Source organism: Triturus cristatus, chromosome 11 (assembly GCF_964204655.1).
Source record: "Triturus cristatus chromosome 11, aTriCri1.1, whole genome shotgun sequence".
NCBI lineage: Eukaryota > Metazoa > Chordata > Amphibia > Caudata > Salamandridae > Triturus > Triturus cristatus.
The window spans coordinates 124,423,661-124,451,103 of record NC_140594.1 but is presented as its reverse complement, the minus strand read 5'-3'; the positions used below and the strand labels follow the sequence as shown (position 1 = coordinate 124,451,103).

Genomic DNA, 27,443 nt, shown 5'->3' with positions numbered 1-27,443 from the left:
TCCATCAGTAGGGCTCAGTTTGGTGCCTGAAGTTTGGGGTAGATGTTTGTCTTGGCCAGCGATTGCATCCATCCATGTTAATCCTTGGACGTTTAGCTATAGCAGTAAATCTGAAAGAAACACGTTGGTTATAGATTCCTTACCTTTGAATTACCCCCAGGCGTCAGACGGGGTCCGGAATTTTTTTTCATCAGCAGTACCTCTGTGCGTCGGAAAGTGGCGTCAGTCGGCTCCGTGTCCGTTGTTGGCGTCGTGGTCGCTGGGATGACATCGCGGCAGATACTTAAATGCCGCCCTCGCGCGCTGACATCAATTCTTTCTTTTTCTGCGCCAGCCAGCGCAGATCCGGGAAGACGAAGTTTTTCTTGACTTTTGTCGACTTCTTGTTTCGAGTCTTCGACTCCGAACAGGTGCACAAGGGATGGCCCAGTTTCAAGGCCTGCAGTTCCTGTAACCGACTGATGCCGGTGATGGTTCCGCACCGTGTGTGCCTCTTTTGCCTGGAGCGTGACCACAACCCCAAGTCATGCTCTTACTGTCGGTCGATGGCACCGAAGGCTTTGTGAGAGTGGTCCCGAAAGCTGCTCAAATGCTGACAGTCGGCTCCTTGCTATTCGAGGTCCCGGTCGAGAGGGAGATCGAGGGACCGGTCGCGGGGCCACCACCATTCTGATTCCAAATCATCAAAGTCTTCGCACTCGGGATCGGGTAAGTCGAAGCATAAGAAGAAGTCGAAGAAGCATAGTCTCTCTTCGACTTCTCCTCGTTGGTCAGCTGATCCGACGAGGCACGTGGGTAGTGCCACTCCGCGCGCAGAGCCCGAAGTGTCGGCTATGAGCTTCCCTCCCTTTCCGGGACCCGGAGCAACCCCCGCCCAGCTTCGTACATTCTACAAGGTGATGCAAGCCATCTTTAGGCAGACCGACCCTGCCGGGGCGCCTTTGGGCCCCGCAAACATGGTTGGGGGGGGCCTAGGTATTCGCTGCCAGTGGCTCCGGCCCTGCAGGCCCCTGCTGGATCCAGGCCTGGATCCGGATCGGTGCCGGTTGACCTAGTTACACCTCCACCGTAGCCGCTTCCGACGGCACCACTACTTCGGTGCCGGTCAGCTCCCTGGCCGGCGTCGACCCCAGCCTCCATCCAGACGTGGAGCCGGACCGGCGTCGTCTGACGCCGGATCCGGTGCCTGGCAGGGTTTTTGTGCCCCTGTTCACTCCTGGGGTCCCTTTCCAACTACAGTGGCACCCAGAGGATGATGAGGACTGGGAGGGGTCTGGTGACCCTATAACTGACCAGTTAGATACTGAGCAGGACTGGAGAGAGGAACTGGGGGATGCCAGTGGTCATGACACTTCACCCGACCTTGGCATGTTGTCTCCTCCTACCGTGGCTACGGAGGAGGGAGCGTCATACGCAGTGGTGTTGTGTAGGGCGGCCGAGGCTCTCGAGCTTCCTACGGTGGCGGTCAGGACTAACCTCCTGACTGAGGTGCTTCAACCGGCAGCGAGCTCTTTGTAGCCCCTGCTGCCGTTTAATGAGGCCCTCACCGACGTCCTTTTATGCACGTGGTCCAGACCCAACACGGGGGCTCCTGTGAATAGGATGATCGCCCGACGCCACCGCCCGGCTCCGAGTGACCCCACTTTCCTCTCCCAATATCCCACCTCGGAGAGCTTGGTGGTCCAAGCCTCCACCTCCAAAAGCCCCTTCCCTACCGCTTCACCGGAAAGGGAATCCAAGAAGCTGGACCAACTTGGCAAGAAAATGTTCTCTTCCGCCAGTTTAGGACTACGATCTGTAAACACCGCATGTCTCTTGGGCCGTTATTCACACTCAATGTGGGATACGGTGGCGCAAGTGCTGCCTCAGTGTCCGGAGGAGGCCCGGGCAGTGCTTTCCCAGGCTGTTGCCGCCGGGAGAGATGCAGCAAAGTTTACAATCCGTTGTGGGCTGGACACCGCTGACTCTCTGGGCAGGACCATTTCAACGTCGGTAGCGCTTCAGCGCTACACCTGGATGAGGTCCACTGGCTTTCCAGTCCAGAACACCTTTATGGACAGGCCCTTTGATGGCCGTCGCCTTTTTGGCGACAAAGCAGACCACGCCCTAGAGTGCTTCAAGGACTCACGGGCTACAGCCACGTCCCTGGGCCTCTCCTCCCGTCCGTCGCAGTCTGCTTTTCGCTTCTTTCGTGGCTACGGAAGGGGTGCACCCCTACGTCCCACGCAGGGCCACAGGCCGAAGCAAGTTACCCAACCTTTACGCGACCGGGGACGTGGAAACAACCGGCGAGGTTCCAGGGGCCAGCGGGCGGGCCAGTCCACCAATCCCCCCCTCTGCAGCAGCCTCCAAACCCTCCTAGTCTGTCCTTTCAGGCCCATCAAACACCAGTGGGAGGCAGGATTCGCCATCACCTCCCCCCACTGGCGCACCATCACTTCGGACAGGTGGGTTTTGCAGATAGTCCGAAGGGGCTATTCTCTTCCCTTCGAGACTATCCCTCCAGCCATGCCACCGCGATACCACCACATGTCGGAGGATCATCTGGCCCTTCTCCAGCAGGAAGTTACGGCTCTCTTGGCCAAGGTAGCCATCGAGCACGTTCCTGTCCCAGAAGTAGGTTGTGGTTGTTATTCCCACTACTTTCTGGTTCCCAAGAAGGACAAGGGCCTGCGTCCTGTCTTGGACCTCAGGGACATCAGTCGCTTCCTCCGGAAGGAGAAGTTCAAGATGTTGACGCTTGCTCAGGTCTTGTCTACCCTTGACCCGCAAGACTAGATGGTAGTGTTGGACTTGCAGGATGCTTATTTTCACATCCCCGTCCTGCCGGCCCACCTGCGTTAACTACGGTTCACGGTAGGCCACTAGCACTTTCTGTTTACCATGCTCCCCTTTGGCCTTACCATCGCCCCTCGGGTGTTCACAAAAGTGATGGCGGTGGTCGCAGCTCATCTGCGCAGATCATGGGTTTCAGTCTTCCCCTATCGCGACGACTGACTGTTGAAGGCAGGCTAGCCCCAGGCAGTCGTCTCCCACCTCCAGACTATGGCTAACCTCCTGCATTTGCTGGGGTTCTCCATCAATGTAACGAAGTTGCACCTGATTCCCTCTCAGAAGCTCCTCTTCATCGGAGCGGTTCTGGGCGCGACGTGGTTTCGGGTCTATCCTCTCAAACAGTGAGTCTGGGATATTCGGGCTATGATTCTGATCTTTTAGCCTCCATCCCGGGTTTCGGTCAGAACAACACTGAGGCTGCTGGGCCTCATGGTCTCCTGCATCCTGCTGGTCGATCATGCCAGGTGGCATATGCGGGCTCTGCAGTGGGACCTAAAGTTCCAGTGGGCGCAGCATCAGGGGAATCTGTCTGTCTGTCCAGATCTCGAAGGGCACTGCTCAACAACTGCAGTGGTGGCTTACGAACCAGGATTGAGTCAATGGCATATCCCTTTCCCTGCCCCAACCAGACCACACTGTGGTAACGGACGCATCCATTCTGGGATGGGGCGGCCACATGGGAGAGGCGGAGATCAGAGGCCTCTGGTCTCTGGCGGAGTCCGGGCTTCACATCAACCTTCTGGAGCTATGGGTGATTCGTCTTGCACTGAAGGCATTCCTTCTCTCTGTCCGGGGAAGAGTAGTGCAGGTGTTCATGGACAACACCACCGCCATGTGGTATTGCAACAAACAGAGAGGGGTGGGGTCGTGGACCCTATGTCAGGAGGCCCTATACCTCTGGACATGGCAGGAACATCAGGGCATTTCCTTGGTGGTTCAACACCTGGCCGGTTCTCTGAACTCAGCCGCAGGTGCATGATGGATCACGAATGGCGTCTTCACTCGGAGGTGGTGCAAGGTCTCTTTCAACAGTGGGGAGAGCCTTGGTTAGATCTATTCGGCACCGAAGAGAATGCGCAATGTCAGCAATTCTGCGCATTGGAATTTCCAAGGCGGCACTCGCTCAGCGGCGCTTTTCATCGCGAGTGGAGTTGCGGTCTGTTGTACGCCTTTCCGCCTATACCACTTCTACCCTGAGTGCTGAAGAAGACCAGGCGCGACCGGGCTAAAGTCATTCTTGTGGCTCCGGATTGGGTACGAAGAGTCTGGTATTCCGAGCTGCTCAACATGGCAATCGGTCCTCCGATCAGACTGCCTCTTAGGGAGGATCTTCTGTCACAGCAGCAGGGGACGGTTCTCCACCTGAACCTGTCCAGTCTCCACCTCCTTGCGTGGAGATTGAGCAGCGGCAGTTGACGTCTTTCGACCTGCCTCCTGAAGTCTGTGATGTTATCTTGGCAGCCAGGCGTCCCTCCACTAAGACGGTATACGCCTGTAGGTGGAACAGATTTGTGGCATGGTGCACAGCAAAGGCTGTGGATCCCCTTTCTGCCCCTCTTTCTGAAGTACTCCTTTTTTTTTTTTCCCTCTTTAGCCCAGCTGCTCAGGGCACTATCAAGGGCTATCTTTCAGCCATCTCTGCCTTCCTTCGGTTGCCAGATCAGCCTTTTCTTTTCAAGTCCCCGGTGGTTAACTGTTTCCTAAAAGGCTTAACGCATCTCTTTCCTCCAATCCCCTTTTGTTATGCCTCAGTGGGACTTGAACCTTGTATTAACCTATCTCGTGTGTGCTCCCTTTGAGCCACTGCAGAACTGTCCTTTACGCCTTCTGACTCTTAAAACTGCTTTCCTGTTAGCCATCACTTCCGCTAGAAGAGTGTGTGAGCTCCAGGCTCTTTCTTCAAAACCTTGTTTCCTGTCTGTTCATCCGGGCAAGGTGGTTCTCAGGACCCGTCCATCGTTTCTTCCTAAGGTGGTCACTGCCTTCCACATCGGGCAGACCATTCATTTGCCCACCTTCTTTCCACCTCCGCATCCTTCAAAGGAAGAAGAGAGGCTCCACCGTCTAGACCCAAAGCGTTCGCTCTCCTTCTATCTTGATCGCACAAAACATTTCTGGGTGGATTATCAACTTTTTGTTGGCTACATGGGTGCAAAGAAGGGTCGGGCCGTACACAAACGCACCATTTCTCGATGGGTCGTTCTGTGTATTAAGGCGTGTTACTCTCTGGCTAAAAAGGAGCCTCCAGTCTGGCTACGCGCTCACTCCACCAGGGCAACGGCAGCCACTACTGCCTTGGGAAGAGGAGTGCCTCTGCATGACATCTGTCAGGCAGCCACGTGGGCATCTCTGCACGCGTTCACCAAACACTACTGTCTGGACAGCCAAGTCCGGAGAGATGGCTTCTTTGGCCATTCTGTTCTCTAAGACTTTCTGGTGTGATCTTGGTTCGCAGACCCACCACCGGGGTTGGTATTGGGGGGTTATCTATTCTAAGGTAAGGAATCTATAACTAACGAGTTTCTTTCAGATGCACAAGTTACTTATCTTCGGTAACGATATATCTGTAAGAAACATTAGTTATTTATAGATTCCTTACCGCCCCACCTATCCTCCCTGTTCTGTGAACTGATTTCAAGGGTTAAGGACATCTTTTCAGGGCCCTAGTTTTGTGCACCAATGATCAGTGTCTTGCATGGTTCTGTGTTTCTGGCACGGAAAGTCGTGTACAGAACTGACGTCCGCACGTGAGGGCGGCGTCTTAAGTAGCTGCCGTGACGTCATCCCAGCGACCACGACGCAGACTGACGCGGTGCCGACCGATGCCACCTTCCGACACGCAGAGGTACTGCTGACAAAAAAGACTTTCCGGATCCAGTCTGATGCCTGTGGGTAATTAAAAGTTAAGGAACCTATAACCAACTAATGTTTGTTACAGATATATCGTTACCGAAGGTAAGTAACTTATGCTACCGGCTTAATTCCTCATTATAAGCTGTTAATAATGTAGTTCTCAGGTGTGGATGGGCATTCCTTAGATCCAGTACTGATGTTATGCCAAACTATGGGTAAGATTCCTTGTCTCCATTTCGATATCTCATTACCACCTTTCTTGCATTTTATTCTTAATAATGATGTATTGCAGGAGTTGTCATTACCTGAATTATCACGCAATTTATGAATAAGTGTGGGTTTTTTTTTTCTTCTTCTTGAAAAATTGGAAATCATTGTGTGAATACTGGAGTTAGGCTTTATTGGAGCGTATTTTTGTTTGTTTTGCCCACTGTTTTTGTAATCACCTTTCACTTAAGTACACTTGAAATTCCCCTTCCGTGTCAATCTCTGGAATATTAATTGTTTAGTGATTGGAGGATTGAGAGTTGGTTATTTTTGTACTTCTTGTGTTAAATGCTGGAATTTATTATGTCTTTAAGGTTGTCCCTAATTCTGTTAGAGTAATTATTGTTATTAATTTGGCTACTTCCTCATGGTGTTGGCGAAGTCATATCTTGGTTTGCATGCCTCTGGTCTCGACCTTTCTTTTTCTGCTGCTTTCAGCTTTTCGGGTGTACTAACCCTGTCAGTATTTTGTTCTTTCTACTATGGATCTGCTGTTTGAGCCGGATTTCATCAGAAAGTAATTGCAGCTGATCTCTACAATCATCTATTTGTAAGAAGGTTTTGTGTATATTCTGATTTTATTATTCAGTAGTACAGTTTGGACCTTGTTCAAAGTTGTTTGATTAATCAGTGACTCTAAAAGTTTGGTGATAGCACCGATAGTCTCCAATAAAGAGTGTAAAGGTGTTGTCGTATTGTTCTTATTCCGACATGGGCTGTTTGCTATTGATATAGTGGATTGGGCGTTGATATGTAGGTCTTGCAAGGGACTTGGCGTTTAGTTTTCAATGATTTATCCAATTTCTTGATTATTTCTGTTTCATCAATAGAATTATTGAAGTTCCCTAATCCGACTATAATTATTGGCTCAATGCTTTCCTGTGCGTTTTAAGTCATATTTTCCATATTTTAATGTCCTGCTTCTGGAGTTATACTAGGAATCAGAGCTCTGTTGCATATACCAGTCTGATGCTGTCTGCTGCTTCATCTTTGTGCATTTCAATAGGTTGCTGCTTGCTTCAGTTTTTTACCAATAACATCCTAGGCAGTAGTTTATCTTCTCCATTAGGATACATGTTTCCTAATCTGTGATCCAGATTCTGGTTTTCCCTGCCTTTTCTGGTGGTTTGTCTGACGTGTTTGCATTCTTATGTCTTTGCAGTTAATTCAGTTCTAAATTTGTTTATAGGACGATGATTGTTTTGTCATTCAGACTCTCCCAGCTTTTCCTGTTAATAGCAGACGATGGTTAGCCATTCTCTCATGCTATCCTGATCGAAGCTTTTATTCTAGTGGGTTTGATTGAGTTTTAAATATTCTGAGTCGAAAGGTGCAGTTACAACCAGATAATGTCTCCCGTTTTATATCCCTTTCTTCAGCTCATTTTGTGCCAATCTTATCTATTTGGTCTGCTTTGAGCAATGTCGAGTGTTAAACAGTTCTCATTCATCTAATCATGTCACAAGTTTTTTTTATTTTTTTGCCCTTAAGAGACCTGGTTTAATATCAATTTGTCAGCTTTACTCAGTTTTAAACTCTGCTCAGTGTTTAATGAAGTCGCATTTTATGGGTGATTTTATAAGAAGGCATTTAGAAAATGAGTCTCACTTTACCTTCATCTCCTGGCTGCAACTTCAGATACAGAGCAAAGCATTCAATTTAAAGTATTCCTTCCGTTACCTCCCCGCTGATGCCTCCCTTGGTCAAAGAAAAGATGAAGCGCTAAAGTGCTGCGGTGCTGCAGTTTAAACATGCAGCTTAAACCGTGCCGTTATCATAGGGTCCGGCAGTCGGATTGTCTGGGGATGTCGAAGAGTGCCAGAGATTGGCAAAGGGCGCTTCTTTGATCCCGCTCCCTTTACTTTGTCATTCACCTTGGACCCTAGTGGGGGAAAGCGAAGTGGCTTGGGTTTCCATGGACGTTGAGATGCTGCTGTTGCACTCTTTTTAGCACCGGACAACCCTCACCATAGACGTTGCTAAAATCACTTTCTGCAAACCGAGCGTCTAGCCGTGTAATCTAGTAGCAGCATAACAGTGTATTATATTGTAACCTTTTAATGCGGTTTATGTGTCAGATCAGGCCAGCCGAGGTCTGGTCTTTGATCCTACAAATAAGATTTTGTATGTTCGTTGGGAGACTTGAGCGTCTGAGGCATCCAAGGCATCTGAGATTCCAAAACAGTTACAGGGGGTGGGCACTAGCACAGACTGCAGCGTAGCACAGCAGTATAATGGCATCAGGGGGACAAGCAGACCTAGACTCCTGTACTTGGATTGTTATGGGTCAACAGTATTAAATGGCTTTGTGGGCAAAGGAAGAGGGGGAGACGTGGTTTCTGTTTGCGGTGGGGGGTGGGGGGGGGGGGGTGGTATGGTGGTTGTGAACATTTGCAATCTTGCATACCTTGCATCTTTGAGTCCCAGTAAGTGTAAACGGAACATTTAACTATCAATTTCAAAAGAGTTTGTCTTTGTTGTAGAAAAGTAAGCCCTGTTGCTCTGGTTTGCGCCACAAATAGGGGATTACTTTTGCATCTCTTCTGTGACTGCACCTAGCTGTGAGATTTTATAAGAGCCTTATGGGTGCAGGTAGGCCATTATATACAACCATGACGTAAAGTTCATAAGGCCCATCTCCATTCCAGTCAGGCCCTCCGATCCATCTCGGACTACACCCCTTCCAAATTCTGTTGTATCTGCTGTAAACAATAATACCATGAATGTCATCCACCCTTCTCATTTGTTGAACTGAAAAGAGGACAGTGCCTTAAGGCATTCTGATAATGACCCAGATATAACTTTTGATGATCCACAGAGTCTGGAACAAGTGTTCCTTCATCAATATGTCAGGGCCATCAAGAAACATCCCTAGATAATTTGTCAGAGGTGCAGTTCAAATTGACGTCTCCTCTTTTCTCATGGTCTTGAAGATCTGACTTGGACCCCCTCTCTGTTGCCCTTAATCTATACACCACATTGTTATGATATCCTGTGTGATCGTTATTAATAAAAACTTTCAGTTAAAAGTCTGTTCTTTCTGTGTGTGTCTAGCTTTGAAGAATTAAATAGGTTTTCTATTACCACAATGCCCCGTATTCCCTTTGACATGGTGCATTGAACTAAGTTCACTTAGGTCACATGTGGGTGGGAAAGCAAACCATGTAGAGCTACGCCAGAGTCGTAGCTTGCGCATCAACCAGAGGCATTGTCATGCAACTGTTCATGCCCTTCTCCGTCGAAGGCAGAAGATGGCCACAGTCACATTACTTGTCAGTTGCCCTGAAGAAGAGCTGAATTAAGAGCAAAGCTGCTCAGACACTAGAATCATTGGCTTTCATCCAGTACAATATAAGGTGGCTCAGCAGGGAGTGTGTGCAGAGAGCATAGGTGAATGAAAGACACTAAAGTTAAGTTTATAGATTTTAGCTTTTTGTGATTGACTAAGATGACAATGTGACTGGGTACAGCAAACAGATGATAAGCAGATGTGTTATGGAGCTCAGCTGTGCTGGAGATGCAAAAGGGAATAACATCAAGGCTGCGCATGGGCTCTTTATTTGGAAGCTTTGCACCACACAGACCCATACAGACCCGGCAAGAGTCTTCATGTGATGGTACACGGACTGTGAACTTTGATATGTGGTGTGAAAACGGTGTAGCAGTGAAGGAGGTTTTGTATTTAGAGCTCCCACTGTAGACGTGAGCTCCCCATGTCTGACCATATGCAGGTTGTGCATTCTTACTCTGTAAGGTATGTGTGTCTGTTAACCTTCCTGCGGGAGAGCACAGCAGGTATCGTGATTTTCAAGAGGCTCGCAACTTGATCTAGCTTCAGATTGAAAGGACGTCCTTTCATGATGCACCTGATTTAAAATGCTATTGATGAAGTTTAGCCCTCTTGTTTAATTTACCATTTCTTTCATTGCTGCAAGGGTGAGCCGAATGCTAATCAACCCTGATGTTCGCAACACAATCCACCCTGGGGACAATATCCTGGAGATCAATGGTGAACCAGTGCGCTCACTGCCGGTGGAAGAGGTATTTTTGTCCCTAGCCTGTTCCTTAGAACCTCTCTAGCTTGTACGTTCCGAGCTGTGCATTTAAAGTGGTCTTCGTCCTATTCTTCTAAAGCTGTTGTGCTTCTACAACTCTCTTCAGCCTTTCCTTTGTAAACCATCTTCCGGCTATGCTCTGAATTGCTCTATTTCTCTTCAAGCTTCCTTCGATTTGTACTGTAAAGTGCTGTCTGTGTGCTCTACAGCACTTTATGATTTTTGCTATGAAAGGCTTTCCTACCAGTGCCGTACTGTACTTTCTTATCAGTGCTTTCTGATCCGTGCTGTGACCTTTGCATTGAAGCACTTTCTGACCTGCAATCTCACTCACTCTTTCCCATCTGTGTTTTGAAACTGGCTTTTCCAGCAAGTGCTTTTAAGCTGTCTTCAGTCTTTCTTTACTGCCCTCCACTTCGGCACATGAAAAAACATGAATTGGAATACGGCCCGAGTGATGGCCAATGACTGAAATGTTTTTAAGCATTCCACCCATCACCTTGTTTTTGATGCCCTCCACTTCAGCACAACCACCGACTTGTAAAGCAGTGCATTGGCTAGCTGCTGTTGCCCCATAGCTGAGGATTAGCCCTGGTATATCCGAAGAAGCAAAATAACTACTGAAAGATGGACAGTTCGAAGGTCCTTATGCTTTCCCTTCCTTTTCTGTTTCTTCACCCATGGTGGTTCCTAGTAGCGCTCCTAGTACATCTGGCTCCCTTTTCCCGTGCCTCCAATACCTCCAATCCTTTCCCAGAAGTGCTTTACCTCTTTTCGTGTTGCTCTTATCTAGCTCTGCTATTTCTGCACATCTCTTTTCAGGCTCATTTTCTAACCCCTAGCTCTACTCTAACCTCTGCCTCACTCCTGTTGTCATGAGACCTGTTGTCATGAGACCTGCCCTCTCTGCCATGTCACATCTCTGGAATTTTCCACCCCTAACCCCAATGACATCTTGCTTTAGACCTCTATTATATAATCCCCCAATCCTCACCCAAACCATTTCCTAGCATTGTATTGCCTTCTAAACACTCTTTATTCCTACGACCTCTGCCCTGTCCCATTCGTGCCTTTGACTGTTCCTCTCCCCGTACGTAGCTAACTCTCCCTCTCTTGTATTTACACTGTACAGTGCGGTAGTCTGAGCGTGCCCCTCTTCCTCTATCCCACAGCTCTTGCTGCAACGTCCCATTATCTCTACCTCAGATTCCTGAGCCCTTCTCCATCAGAACACTATACTCCTCCTACACTTGGTCCGCTGGTACAGTTATAGCGTTCACCCATCATCGCTTCCTCTTTCTCAGTACCCCTCACCTCCATAGTTTCCCCTACAGTGCTATAACCACTTTGTTTCCTTTTCTTTCACAGACCCTCCCTCTTTTGCTTATCCAAAGTAATACTCTTACCTCAAACTTCTAATGTTCCCTGACCACCCTTATTTTCCTGGCGGTTTTCACTTCTGCTCCTAATCCCCCCTCCTCCATATCACGTTGCATTATTGTGCTTAAACCCTCCTTTCATTTTGTACTTCTGACACCTCCCCAGCTCTACCATAGCTGCTCTCTTCTCCCTAATCAAGCCCTTTCTTAATTGTTGTCACTGGGATCTTCCCGTCTTTCTCTCGCACGTCCAGTATTTCTACAGCATTGCTCTTACATTTTTCAGTGTAAACATATTGTAGATTTACTTGTTGAGCATTATCCGCCATCTGTTGTCTACCAAGAAAAACATAATTTACTACTTGCCTATCATCTGCCGCAGTGCTGTCACCACCTTCACTCCCTTTCCTCTACCAAGGATGTCTGCTGCCCTATCTCCTTCATTGCTCTTACCTTGTCTCCTTCTGACTATGAAGGAAATTCCAACTACCCTTCCTCCAATCACTCCGCACTTCTGGTGTTACTCTCATCTCTGTGGCTTTCTTCTTCAGGTGCAAGATCTGCTTCACCGTGCTGGACAGAAACTGCAGCTGCTGGTCGAACATGACCCCGTGTCACAGCAGCGCATCCGAACTCAGCTGGAGGTTGGGCTGCGGCCTTCATCACAGCCTTCATCAAGACCTTCCTCACCCACCATCTCCGGCCCGGACAGCAAAGATGTGCTTGATGTCACACTGCGGCGGCGCTCCCTCCGGTACATCCCTATTCCAGGCAACTGGGAATACAGCTTGAGGGACGATGGGTAAAACAGCATACTTAAGGGTGTGAGAGGAAGGCAAGCAGGGGCAGTAATACTGCATGGGACTGCAGACATTATGGTTTGACCATATGTTGTACGTAGGGGAAAGCACACTCTATAATGTTGAAGGTGACCGGTAAGAGAAGTGCTGTGAAGAAGGGCAGAGTGTGGATAAGGACCAGGGGCAAGGCACAGTGATGGGGGACTGTTAGAGAAAGCATGGGAACAAAGACAAGCAGGCGGAATCGGTTAAAAAGGAGTATTTTATGGAGGGCAGGGGGCTAGTGTGAGGAAAAATGTTTAAAAAAAATAGAATATAAAAAAATGCACCAAAATCTTTTGTTCCAGGTGGAATTTTCTGGAAAATAATCCTTGCTATTTCGAATAACAGGGAAGTCCTTGAACTTGCCACAACTCTAGTGGCAGTGTTTAAAATGCAAACCGATTTAATTGACGTTGGGGAGTGAGAAATTTCCTGGTGCAAGTTGTGAGGAATAGCAATGTTGGGCAAAAGCCACAAGTGAAAGATGAGTGTGTAAAAGGGTCATGGATAGGCAGATGGTGAATGGGCAAGAGTCAGAGTAAAGGGTCAAAGAGGAGAATAGGCGGAGAACACTAAAGAGGAAAGGGAGTAACTGTGTTCAAACGGATTAAATCATGGGTCCAACGGGAAGGAAAGTTATTTTGAGAGGGGTGACAATAGGTGAATGGAGATGAGTCTACAGACGGGGGTTAATGGTTTGGTGCTACTGAATTCAAATAAAGCAATTGGAATAGGAGTCGTAGGAAGTTAAGCCAACGCAAGGGATTTTAAATTAAGTGACGGGGTGATGGAAAGGGAGAGAAAAGTAAGTGAAGGAGGTCAGTGATAAACTAATGAATTAGTGAAAAGGAACAAACTGTGATGAGAATAAGAATAAAGATCCTGAATTGAAGTTCTTTCTGTTGAAAAGAAAGGAGTAAAGGGCAAGAGAAAGACAAGTGAAGGTGTGAGCAAGTGGAAAGCAAAGGGACAAAGAAGATGACCACTAATGGCAGCGGAGCAGTGAAGGGGCAGAGGGTGGTTAAGAATATGGCAAGAAATTGAAGAGAGGAGAGGGGGGATAGTAAGAGGCAACAAGAGTAGGTAATATATCTGCAAGGAGGTGTGGAACAAGACGATTGCCTGGAAGGGGTGAAGGAAGTTCAGTGGGAAGTGAAGAGACAAGCAATGAAGAATGACCTATTGAGAAATAAAACCCAAGGGTTGTAGAACTTCTAATGAGTTTGTTGAAACAGAGGAAGCCATCAGGTGAGTGGCCGGAGAGCAGACTTGTGTTTCCTGATGGCTGTTTTCGCACTCTCCTTTTCCTCAGGCGCAGTAACAGTATCAGTAAATCCCCGGGGCCATCCTCTCCAAAGGAGCAGAGTGCAGCAAGCAGAGACATTGGCCGCTCAGAGTCTCTCCGCTCCTCCAGCAGCTGCTCACAGCAGATCTTCCGGCCCTGCGACCTTGTGCATGGAGAGGTGCTGGGTAAAGGCTTCTTTGGTCAGGCCATCAAGGTGAGAAGGCACATTATAAAGGAAGGAGTAGACTGATATTGTGACACCAGGGAAGGCGATAAGCGGGTGGTATAAAGGCAGGCAGCAAGTGTGTGTATGTGTGTGTGTGTGTGTGTGTGTGTGTGTGTGTGTATATATATATATATATATATTATCTATTGGCGGTCGCCAGTAGATAGTTATAGTTACAACCTAGTTTCCATAGGAAATCTCAAAATTCTATTTTGAATAACTTTGGCGCCGGTTGACGAATCCTCGCGAAATTTTCAAAACTAATGGGGCGCTCCGTTCAGCTCCTACCCTGAAAGTCTCGGGGTGATTCGTCAAGCGGGGGCCAAGAAAAAGGGGGGGTCCCAAAACGCGTTTTCCCCATGCATTTTTCCATAGGACCTTTAGTCGCAGCTACAGCCCAAACGGCTGAACAGAATTACGTGAAATTTGGCAGAGAGGTAGCCATAAGGTCAAGGAAGTGCCTTTTGCAGGTCTGGTGTAAATCTGTTCAGTATTTCCTGAGAAAATAGCATTTAAAAGCATATATATATGTGGGCGGAGCCTAACCACACATCTCATCCTGAGATCTGATTGGCTGTCAGCACTTCATCCAAGAAGTGTTGGCAGCCATCTTGGGACCAATATACATGATAGCACCTCATTAAAAAGCATTGCAGTTAATAGAAGGTTTTAAGACTTTAGTTGCATAATAAATCATTTGTTGATGGTACCATACTCATTTTAGGAATTGTGGTATGTTCTAAGGTGATTTCACCATGTGAAAAAGCCTTCTGCTGGGATATCATGATTGAGAGAAAAATATTTTCTCATGCTTTTACCACAGAGGTTTGGAAGGTGATCTATAAGCTAAACTGAGAGCTTATTTTCTGTAAATTCACATTATCTTTCTCAGTCATGTGAGAATGAAGTCTGACATTCTCAGTAAAACATGTACATCCAACAAGGGCAGAGACTGTCAGTTGATTCCTTTGTGTTCTACTGCAGCTTCCCAGAGTGTTCCAAAGAACTACTAGAGCGCTAACAGTCCTACTTATGATAAACGAATGGCACACCTGAAGCCATCTTGCTTGGATTAAAGTGGTAACTCTTAAAACATTTAATTTAAAAAGGAACAAAATGAGGGGGTTCATTTTTCCATAAAAAGTATGTTAGTGCTGCAGAAAGAAAAATTAGGGCACATTTTGAGTGACTTCTCAAATCCTCTTCTATTTCATAAAAAAATTCTGACATGCAGACTGAGACATGCACTTTCAATACCAGCAGCAGTTTTCCCTGGTGAGCAGTAGCTTTACTACAGTGATCTAATGAGCAAAAAGAGTGCTAACATTCTGAATTTATGGCAAATGTGTGACACATCTGAATGCCTTCTTGATGGAATCAAAGTAAAAAACAAAGTATTTCCTACTGAGGAGACTGCAGTAAATGAGGAAATTAGGAAACTTCATAACAAATAAGTCTCCCAAGATGGCCACCAGAGACAAAAGAGCCCAAATGTAGCCCAAATATCACCCAGATGTAGCCCAAGTATATTCCAATGACAGAATGTCCCAGAATGTTCTTAAAAACAACTAGAGCGCTTACTGTCTTCATTATGACAAAAGTATGGCACACCTGAAGCCATCTTGATTGGAATAAACTGGTAACACTTAAAACATTTAATTTAAAAAGGAACACAATGAGGGGGTTCATTTTGCCATAGAAATTATGATTAATGCTGAAGAAAGAAAATGAGGGCACATTTTGAGTGACTTCTCAAATCCTCTTCTATTTCATTAAAAAATTCTGACATGCAGACTGAAACATGCACTTTTAATACCAGGAGCAGACTTCCATGGTGAACAGTAGTTTTACTACAGTGATCTAATGAGCAACTAGAGTGCTAACATTCAGAATGTATGGCAAATGTGTGACATATCTGAATACCTTCATGATGGAATCAAAGTAAAAAACTGAAAGCATTTCCTACTGAGGAGATTGCAGTACATGAGGAAATTAGGAAACTTCATAACAAATAAATCTCCCAAGATGGCCACCGGAGACAAAAGAGCCCAAATGTAGCCCAAAATCACCCAGATGTAGCCCAAATATAGCCCAATGACAGAAGTGTGCAAAACACTTATTATTTTGTGTTTTTGCAGTGTTATATAGTGCAGACTTGTCAGGTATTGGAGTGCTTTACATGAGCATTGGTTACATCACACAAGAACAAATTCATTTTGGTTGTAGACATGGGGAGACTAATTGATTTGACCAGAATCACAGAATGTCGAGCTGAAGCAGAAACTTCAACCTGGTTCCCCAGTTGCAAAGTCTGCAGTTCTGGAAGTAACACCACATCCTCTCCCCTAAGTGCAACATTTAATCAAGTGGTCAACTGGATAAAAAAACATAAAGATAACAAATAATTTAAAAGTGCTTTGTCGCTATTTGAAAACCCCGAAAATATGTCCTTATTTTAGTCTTTTAGAGCACTAACCATAATTTTGATGCCAATAAGACCCTCTCATATATGTAATTTCTAAAGGAAATGCTCTAGGTATTACAGTTTTGATTACATCAAGATGATGTCAGGCGTTCCACACTTTTGTAATAAATATAGAATGTTAGCAATCTAGTTGTTCATTAGGCTACTGTTGAGAGGCAGAGGCCAGGGGCACGGACTCTGAAAATTGAAGGCAGGTAGGAGGGTGCAAAGGCAACAATTTAACCACACTGAGCAGGCAGGAAGGGCCGTGGAAGCACAACAGACTATGGAGGGCAGTGGAAAGGGGGGCAGGGGCAACAAACCAACAATACAGGACTTGCAAGAGAGGCTGTTGGAGGGAAGATCTATTACGGGTGAAGGAAGCTAGGGGCGGTCCCCAGAGCCCCGGGAGCCACCGCAGAACTGAGCAGGAGAGTGAGTCATTTACCCACTTAATGCTGACAATGGACTGGGTGAAAAGGTCAGTCTCTCAGGCCAATCGCTTATCGTAAGTTCCATAGAGCAAGCAGAAAATAATGGGTATTGTACGGGAATTCAATATATTCATGTATAAAATCTCCTCAGTTCTCCTAACTTGACGCTCTGCGGTTGCCACTTCCTTAAAAGCGGGAAACCTGCCCAGGAAGCAAGTACCAGTCCAGGATGCAGCCTACTGTATGTCGACAGCTTCAGGGGGATGTTGAACTTTGATACCGAGCACGGAGCACTCGGGTAGGGTGGGGGCTACTAGTTTGGAGCAGAAGGCCTCGCAGACCTGCCTTCAGATTGCTATACACTAAAATTGCAGAGCTATGGTCAATTTAACAAAGAGGCCTACATATTGAACAGAAGGGCCTACACAGGGGTTTTATGCTGGCTGAGTGGTAAGGATGTCTTAGGATAATTATATAGCAACACAGGACCCGCTGGTCAATTTAATACGGCCTACAAATGCGGCTGGCAGGGCAAGGACTAGGGTCTCATAATTCAGGTGTGGACAGAACGGGCCAGGGGCCCCCTGTGATACAAAATCTACCCTCCTTCAAGGCTGTGGCAATGTAATAGACCATTGTGGGCAGAAGGAAGAGGCAATGGTAGTACAACCATACATGTCAACAGACCCGATTCAGCCAGGAAACGTCCAATGTTTTTAAGCTCAAATGGGCTTTATTTGACTGTCTCCTGTCTACAATATCCTCTTTTTCAATGTAACTCAAAGGGGAAAATCAATACCCCAGTTTTTTTTCAAAATCTCCCTCTTACCAAGTTCAAAATGTTCGCAAGTATGGTACATTGGATCATGGAAGGAAATGGGATAGGGACATGGACTTGAATAACAGAGGACAGGAGGGACATGGAGAGGTGCACCAAACTGACCCTGCAGGGCAGGCATCAGCGTTTGCAGCAGCACAATACACCACACAGGGCATGCAGGACGGGAGTGCAGCACAACAATCCATAGAAAGCAAGAGGGAGGGGACAGGACCATGCACATGGACAACAGAGAACAGAGGGGCAAGAGGCAATGGTAGCTAGCTGACCATAATGGACAGACAGGAGAGAAAGCTGCAGCATAACAGACCATAAAGGGCAGGAGGGACGGATCAGGGGCATTACAATGGAACAGACAAGCCAGGAGGGAGGGAGTAGGGGTCTGCACATGTAAACAGAGGGCTGGGGGCAAGGGGGCAGGGCAGGAGCAGCAAGATAGCCATGGAGGTCAGGCAGGATGGGCAATAGAAGCAAGACACACCATGAAGAGCAACAGTGAGACTGTGATGGCATACACACAGACCATGGAGGGAAGGTGGGAGGGGGTCAGGGGCAGCTAACTGACCACACAGGGAAGGTGGGAGGGCCATGGCAGCACAGAAGACCATGCATGGCAAGTGGGAGGGTTAGTGGCAGCACAATGGCTATGATGGGCAAGAAGGAGGGTGCAGGGGCATGCACAAAGGACGATGGAGGATAGAAGGGAGGGTCAGGACCTGTGCACAGACAAGAAAGTTCAGGGGAAGGGACCTCACAACAGACCACACGGGGCAGGCAGGAGGAGCAGTTGCAGCACAACAGACCAGGGAGGGCAGAAGGGTGTGGCAGTACAATGGACCATGGAGGACAGGAGGAAGGGGATAGGGGCATGGCATGTGGACAGGCAGGGTGGAGGTGGCAGGGACAGGTTACAGTCATCTGACAATGCTAGGCAGGTGGGAGGGGAGTGGCAGCTCAACAGAACACTCAGAGTAGATAGGAGTGGCAGGTCCATGGGACATGGTGGGCAAAAAGGATGGAGCAGGGGCAATGTGGAAATATGGATTTTTCTGGTCAGTTATGTCCCCTATCTTGGACCCCAACGGTTCTATGTGCATGTTACAAGTACATGTATGTTCCCTCCAGTTCCAGTTATAAAGACGCAAATACATGTGCGTCCACCGTTAACATGTCCTCTTTCAGATCCGCCATGAATGGGCCGGATATTCCATTCCTAAGTACAAAAGGCCACCGCCTTTATATGGTTCACTTATGCCATTTTTACAGTCCAGGCAAGTAGGCCCTGATTCTGTCATCAAGCTTTTCTTGCTTTCTGTCTCTGAAGCTCCAGTCCGAGCCTGCATCTGTGACCATGAACTTTGTCTCATTCCCTGCGCGGCTCACGAAGCCTGACATCAGCTTGCTGCCTGCCAAGAACTGTATTTCACCTTCGAAATTATCTGCTCCGATTCCTGCCCAATGCATTCCTGTCTAGTAGTTTAAGTAAACATTCTGCCAGCTACCGAGCAAAGGCCCGGCTTCTCTGTCTTTATACAAGTAATTCATAGCCCTGATTACTATGGAAGATTCCTGCCCTCGCATCTAGTGTAGACACTTAGACGCTTGTACACGCACTAACAGTCAGTATAGTCAGTATAGAATAAGATTCTACTCTAAGAGACCTTTCTTTTGGATAACATAGTTCCTTAAACATAGGATGTTAGATATGATTTGGGATTAGGTTGACTTGACCCTCCAGACATCTGTCGCCACATGTAGAGCTAAATGTCAAGTCCCCTCCACCCCCTAGATGCACGTCAATCACACGTCATGCTGCTGCGCGCGCATTCCTGTCAAGTATTTCTGCTGACATTGCGAAATTCTTTCATGTAACCGCCCTCTTATGACATCACATCTGATGACGTTCTTTAAATCACTCCCAGTTACGCCTATTTTTGCTACACATGTGAAATGTTATCTTTGCTATCAATTGTTACGCCTCTTGTATTGGCCTCACTGTAATGCCTATTGTATAAAAGTAATTGATTGTCAATAACGTATGTACTTCACTTCCTGAACCTTCGTGGTGATGGAACTTGGAGCAACCGATTATAATCGACCATTGGAATAAAGCCCATTCCGAACCTCTAATACCACGGATTCTGCCTCTTATTTACTGAGCTATTTTATTATGTTTCTGTATCAAATTAAGTCCCGGTAATTAAATTATTTACCACATGAATGGCGCCCGAACAGGGACCCTTTCTCATCTCACGCGCCGGCGGTGCGTTGCAGGCCCGGTCTCCTGCCACAGCTGGACGGACAATAACGCGTACCAGCAGGATTTCCTGTATCTCCCTCCGGTCAAGCGGGGGCGACTGAGGCTGCGATCAACACCCAGACGAGGCGGTGAGAAGTGCGAAGTATCCCGACCAGAGCCTAGCTGAGAGAGCAAGATCCGAGGTATACAGAGGCCCACCAGTTTCCGAAGTCCCAAGTCGAGTCCGGTGTCCGAAGTTTTCGAGTCGAGTCCAGTCCGGTTCAAGTTCAGTTCAGTTTCCGAGGCCTTCCGTTCCGAGCTACCCGGTGAGTACCATTACTGGGGAGGCGTTCTGGCGTGCACATAAGTTGTGCCGGTCCAGACGGGTTTGGGTACACAAATCCGGTCTGCACTGTTTCAGCAGTGTATCTGTACTGTTTAGCAGTATATCTAGTATATCAAGTATATAAATTCAGAATAATTCAGATAATGCCGAGTATTATGTTTAAGTGATTAAGTTTTCCTTAGATCGTCATCATCATTGTTTGCTCATTTAAATGTTAAATGTTAAATGTGTTAATACGTTCTGCATATTGTGGTATGAATGACTGTTTATTATCGTGTTTATTGTATTAAGTTTGTTCAAAATCAAGTATCAGATCAGTTCTCAATATGCCGCTCTTTTCGAAATTAAGACAGATCACAACTAGAAAAGGGGTACTCGAAGAGGCTGTTCCTATTCCTCCTAGGGACACTCCGGGGTACTTCATGTATCATAAACATGGCCTAGATGCTATATTATTTCTTGATTTATGGGTAGACTACACTAAGGAATTACCAGAAAGTCAGAGGTGGCCCGCAGCTGGGACCTGGGATGCAGAGTGCATCGTGAAAGTAGAGGAAGAATTATGGAAAAAGAAAGCTAGACAATCACAGAAAGACGCCATTGAGTTATGGCGTAAAGAATCGTATAGACGTACAGAAAAAGCACGTAGACAGGAAGAGAAGAGTAAAGAGAATTCAAGTGAAGTCCGAGAAAATCTATTAATTGAAGAAGGTGCACGAGTGAAATCAGAACAAGTAGACAGACAAAGACATGCCCTTATGAAAGGTATGTATCCCCTTCTGGCCGAAGGATTACCTAAGGCTACCGCGGGGATACCAAAAGACTTGCCACCCCCATTATTCCCAATAAAAGTACATCCCAAGGGGCATCCTAGAACCGCAGAAGATGTTTTTCTTTCCTCATATTTAGATGACGCAGCTCCCGAGTATGCTAACCCCGCCCCACATAGACCATTGGCCGGGGAGGTTCAACGCCAAGATCCTGTATCTGTATCTCTGCAACACCAAATTCCGACACCAGTTCCGGCAAGCACATCTGTTTCCACATCTGCTCCTACAGCTACTTCCATAGCTGTGTCCACACCTATAGTTGCTGTATCACGTTCAACGAATCCTTTCACGCCCGATACCCCAGATGGGGCTACGGGAGGTGCTACCAACATTTTTTCTACGCCACCCAGAATAAATAAACTTACCTTTCAAGAGTCAGCACATTCACGTACCCCCAAACTCATAAATGCCCGTACGCTTAAGGAACTTCTTATAGATTGTAGATATGACCCTGTGCCCGGCAAAGAGGACGAAATGATCATGGCATCATTACGTATCAGACGAGCCGCGGTGTATTTAGGGAAGTTACCAGGAATGACTATGCATCTAGATAATATATACCATTTTGTCCAAACAGGGCGAGATTCTGAAAGTATTAACAGAGCTATGGAATACCAGAAAGTGGAAATACAGGGGGAACTGTTACGTTTCCTCATAAATTGTGTGATCAGAAATCAAGACCGACCGGGGGTAGACCCGGAAGTAATGCAAATTCTTACCAGATGGAGCCAGAATATATCAGAAGGGAGACATGATAAGCAAAATTGTATAATAGCCATGTGCCGAAAGATCCGTAAAGAAATAGAACGCTTACACGAAGAAAGATTAGCGGTAGACCAGTTCGAGCAAAGCGAGGAAGAAGGATCAGGACTGCCCACAGGACAGTCAGAAACTATAGCCTATGTAGGTAGAGGAAGATCTTGTAATAATACTAGATGTCTTACTGACCCGATACGTCCGATATGTCTAGAAAATAACAGGAATTTTCAAACACCTAAAATAAATATGAGGTCCCCCGAGCATTCGTTCCAAGCCGCTGACAAATTACTGCGAGAACGAAGGGGTTATCATTTTCTTGATTCTATGGATGAACAAGAATTAGCTAGGTCAGCCGTTCATTGGGTTGACAGTCCCGGAAAGTATGATGATGATACAGTAGCACACACATTTTTGAATCTCACCCCAGATGAACAGCGTTTAGCTGGGATTTATATGATTCAACAACTTCTTATACTATATAAAAGCCAACATTCAGATCCTGGTCCCTTACCTGATATATTGACTGACTTACTCACGAATAGATGGAGAGGTTCAGGTACTAAGTTAATTAGAGAAATACTAGAATCAAGAAAGCAGTACATTCTTTTTATATGCCCAGAACATGTCTCACTGCCCATCAAGGAAAGAACCACGTATTACATGGACAGACAGAATCCCTTACGAGAAGTGCACCCAATAAAGGGCGAGGACAATGAGTTTAAACGTGTATATGTATATACGCCCATATCGAAAATAGAATTGTTGGAAATGAAGAAAGTGGTACCCAGTCATGACAAAGACCCAGCGGGTTTCCACCGAGAAATTAAAGACATGTTACTCATGGGAGAGTATACCTATCCCGACATTATGACCATATTAAAGGTATTGATGCCTGCTGGCATTTACGAAAAACTGAAGGAAAAAGAGTGGGAAGTGGGAGACCAAAAGATAGATTGGACAGCATTAGAAAATGAAGAAAAGGCCCGAGGTCCAGGTTCGGGGCTTGGGGACAAAACTAAAGCACTACCAGGTTTACTAGTACAGGTACTGCCACGTTTATTAACCACGAAAAAGGAAGACTGGGGTGCAATCTCAGCCTGTAAACAAAAGCAAGATGAAGACACTAGTGATTTCTATGCCCGATTCGAAAAATGTTTTGGTATAAATAGTGGTATAAAAGCAAGTAGCGAGTCATACCCACATCTGTTTGTGACAAAATTAGTTGAAAATTCTTTGCCCCAAGTGAAGAATAGAGTATTAAAATTCGAGAGTACCTGGCAAGGTAATACCCCATCACAAATGCTACAAATGTTACAGTACCATTACAATAGAATTAGAGAAGAACAAGATCATGAACAAAGACGCATGAAAGACACGAAAATGAAAATGCTAGTCTCCCAGACAGTTCCAGCTGAAGGACATAAAAAGGGTACGACACATTCCGGTGATTCAGCAGGACCTGTAAAAGGGACATGCAACTATTGTAAACAGCCAGGTCATTATGTACACGATTGTCCAGTTCTGAAGCGTAATATCGCCACAGGTATTACAAAAGAAAGACCACGGCCACCTAGACAGGATCAGAATGAACAAGGAGCACCGCAGCACGCACAGTCCATGCCAGCTCCACAACAGTCTATACAGTTTGTGCCAGCCGCACCAGCGTTGCCTGCTGCTGCCACACAAACCACGACACGACAGCTGTACCAGACCGCACAGTATGACTATCCTGATTACCAACGATACGCATGAACCAGCCTAGAGAGGGAAGTTGACTTACCCCTTATCGAGGTCCCTGTAGACCAAGAAGGACCTTATGTACATAGTGAATTATTAGGTCAAGACAGAAAGTTTTTACTCGATACAGGGGCAAGTCGAACAACTATAAAACGTAGTGAAGTTCCAGGGGTACCCCTCTCAGGCTCACAGAATATTTCCCTTGGTTTTTCAGGAAAACCTATTGTTAATGAAGTGTCACAGCCTCTTCCACTTACGATAGGACCTTTGACCCGAACTACAGATTTATTGCTTACTAAATCATGTCCAGAAAACTTGTTAGGAATAAAAACACTGAAAGCTCTAGGAGCCATAATATGTTGTTCTCCAGAAGGAGTAAGATTGTTTTTACGTGATTTTAAAGGTCATTATGTGTCTAGAGACATGGATCCCCGATTGCAGACTTTACCTACACACCTATGGGCACAAGGCCCTACTGATGTTGGTTGCATGAATATTACACCATATCGAGTCACACTGAAGGCAGGAGTGGTACTACCACGAATGCGACAATACAAGTTACCCCCAGATGCTGTAATGGCTTTACTGCAAATCATTGACGAGCTCATTGCCCAAGGAGTGGTTGTAGAAACAGACTCCAATGTATGTAATTCACCGATAATTCCGATTCTTAAACGAACAGATCCGAAGGCCCCGCCAGTATATCGATTGGTTATTGATTTGCGCGAATTAAACAAATGCATTGTGCCACAATTCCCTGTGGTTCCAGATATCTCGTCATTACTGACAGCTATTGATTCCGAAGCAACATTCTTTACTGTAATTGATCTCAAAAATGCCTTTTTCAGCGTCCCAATAGATCCGGAAAGCCAATATTTGTTCGGATTTAGTTTAAATGGACGTAGCTTCAAATTCTCACGCGCACCTCAAGGATTTACAGAAAGCCCCAGCATCTATAGCCAAGCACTGAAACGAGAACTCGACAGTATACATATGCCAGTCAACACTGCTTTGCTTCAATATGTCGATGATCTGTTGATCACCGCGAGAAGCGAACCCGAATGTGAGAAAGCATCACTGACAGTTTTACGATTTCTAGCCGAAAAGGGGCACAAGGTGTCCCCTTCTAAGCTGCAATTCTGTGTCCAGCGAGTTGTTTATCTTGGACACTCGCTGTCCAAGGAGGGAAGGCAGCTTACACCCGACCGCATTCAGTTAATAGCTAACATGCCAATACCCAAGACACAAAAGGAGGTGCGGGCTTTTATAGGCCTCACTTCATATTGTAGGCAGTGGATCCCTCAGTATGCATTTCTGGCAAAACCACTCATTCAGTTGACAACACAGGAGGCAGCCACATCGACTGTTCTCCCTTGGACTCAGGAACATACACAAGCTTTTGCAAGCTTAAAGAAAGCTCTATGCCAAGCACCTGTTTTAGCAACACCATGTTATAGTAAACAGTTTACACTCTTTGTTACAGAACGCGAAGGTACTGCTTTGTCAGTACTCACACAGGAACAAGCAGGATCACACAAACCATGTGCTTATTTTTCTAGTACATTAGATCCCGTAGCTCAGGCTCTGCCTGCGTGCCTGAAATCAGTGGCAGCGACAGCTTTAGCAATCAGACAAAGCGATGCCATAGTGTTAGGACATCCATTGACAGTACAAGTACCACATGCAGTGGAGGTTCTTGTGAATCGAACGCAAACACAACATTTGACTATAGCAAGACTTACAGGGTACGAACTCACATTGTTTCAGCCACATATAGAAATCAGACGTTGTAACACATTGAATCCTGCCACACTTTTACCTGTAAATGGAACAGACCCACTAGCTCATGACTGTATTGAAGTTATTACAATCACGACGAAACCCAGACAAGATTTAACCGATGTTCCATTGTCAGACCCAGACCTGACGTTGTATGTAGATGGTTCATGTATGAGAAAAGGTACAGGAGAACTAGTGGCCGCTTACGCAGTCACAACAGACACTGAAATTATTGAAACAAATTGCATAAATACCTTGTCCGCTCAAGCCGCAGAGCTCGTCGCTCTGACACAAGCCTGTATTCAAGCCACAAATAAAAAAGTCAACATATACACTGATTCACGTTATGCATTCGGAGTTGTACATGACTTCGGCGTGCTGTGGCGAGAGAGAGGTTATTTAACTTCTCACGGTGCCCACATTCAGCACGGACCCCTCATTCATGCCTTATTAGATGCAATACATTTACCCATTGCAATATCGATTATGAAATGCAAAGCACATACGAAAGTTACTGATATCATTTCTCAAGGCAATGATTTAGCTGACAGAACAGCTAAACAGACTGCTCAAACTCAAACATCCGACATGACAAAGACAATAGTCCCGACGCCAACACATTGTATGACGGTTAAAGATCCTACTCTTGACGTAATTGATATACAGACACATGCTACACCAGACGAAATAAAGAAATGGATTGAATTAGGAGGGATCCAAACGGATCAAGGATGGATGATGAAGGAAAAGTCTGTGTGGTTCCTTCCTGATTCAATGGTCCAAGTCATTATTAACACTGTCCATAGTCCAGCGCATCTAGGAGAGAAAGCTATGCTAGACAGCATTCAACATATTTGGTTCAACAAACATTTACGAGCAGCAGCCAAACAAAAAGTTCGTACCTGTATGATCTGTTGTCAGTTCAACCCAGGAAAAAGCATTCCCGTAGAGCAGGGTGGATTTCAGCCTCCTGATCACCCTTTTGAAGTCCTCCAGATGGATTATATCCAGATGGAACGATGTCGAGGATTCAAATATGTTCTCGTAGTGGTTTGTGCTCTTTCCCGTTGGACGGAAGCATACCCGGTTTCAGATTACACGGCCCCGACTACTGCCAAACAGTTAGTTCGAGAATTCTTCCCACGATACGGTTTACCACGTGTTGTTCACTCTGATAACGGCCAGCCGTTCTCATCCGAACTAATGAAACACGTTTCACTTTTGTTAGGATATCAGTGGAAGTTTCATTGTGTCCGACACCCCGAAGCAGCAGGTCTCGTAGAAAGACATAATCAGACTCTGAAAATTAGATTGTCCAAAATATGCAGGGAGAAAGGTGTCGACTGGGTAGTAGCATTACCAGTTGCGCTCTTTTACATGAGAATGGTAGCACACTCTCGAACAGGGCTATCCCCGTATGAGGTGATCTTTGGCAGACCACCAAATATGTGGGGGACGCCTATACCACGTAAAATAACTGATATTGACTGTAATATGCTGACAGATTATTTGGCTTCCTTGATGTCTGCACTACAATCTTGTCGTTCACAGGTAGCTGCAGCTTTTCCTGACAACACTGAAGTGAAACCCCATGACGTAATTCCGGGGGATCTCGTTTTAGTGAGGAACTTTGATCGAAAGACTCAGCTGGATCCTAGGTGGAGGTCGCCTCAGCTCGTGTTATTAACGACGAGGACAGCCGTGAAGATCGAAGGCAGGAAAGGCTGGATTCATTCAAGTCATATCAAGAAATTTCATGGACTACCAGCAGATGTGAATACCACACCTCGTGTGTCTTCACCCATTGACTCAAAACTTCCTCTTGCTGAAAGAAGTAATTCCGAACATTATAAACTAAAACTCAGGCCCAATCAGTCAAGCAATTTGATTGTTTAAGTCTTCTCCGAGGTGAAGCGGTTGAATTGTCTCTGACATGTATCCCTTGGACCTGAATAGAGATAACACCCGAAAAATGTTGAAACGACAGGCGTACTGTAAATCACTGCGTAGTCATTGTACAGTGACGTTATTAATTTTATTTTCCTTAAGTCTTTTAATAATTACTGCAAGTATATTGTTGCACATATATTATCCTATTTCTAGACATGTTTATAATGTTACTGCTGAACATTCTTTTAGTGAATTACCTCCGCATGAATTGGCATATAGATTTGCGCTGCGCAATAACACTTTTATTAGTATGTTACATCATTCCCATCAGGTTAGCAATGCTACAAATTGTTGGATATGTGGCCGACTCCCTCCCTATCAGAAC

The 27,443-nt window shown here is 46.1% G+C and overlaps 1 protein-coding gene across 2 annotated transcripts in view; it reads left to right on the top strand.

The window, feature by feature from the left end:
• LIMK2 (LIM domain kinase 2) overlaps positions 1–27,443 on the top strand; it is a 355,925-nt gene that overhangs the window by 191,127 nt on the left and 137,355 nt on the right. For both annotated transcript variants that reach the window (XM_085635885.1, XM_085635886.1), the window contains 3 exons: positions 9,891–9,996; positions 11,941–12,143; positions 13,544–13,730. In XM_085635885.1, coding sequence (XP_085492011.1) covers positions 9,891–9,996; positions 11,941–12,143; positions 13,544–13,730 — 496 coding nt within the window. The remainder of the gene's footprint in view (positions 1–9,890; positions 9,997–11,940; positions 12,144–13,543; positions 13,731–27,443) is intronic.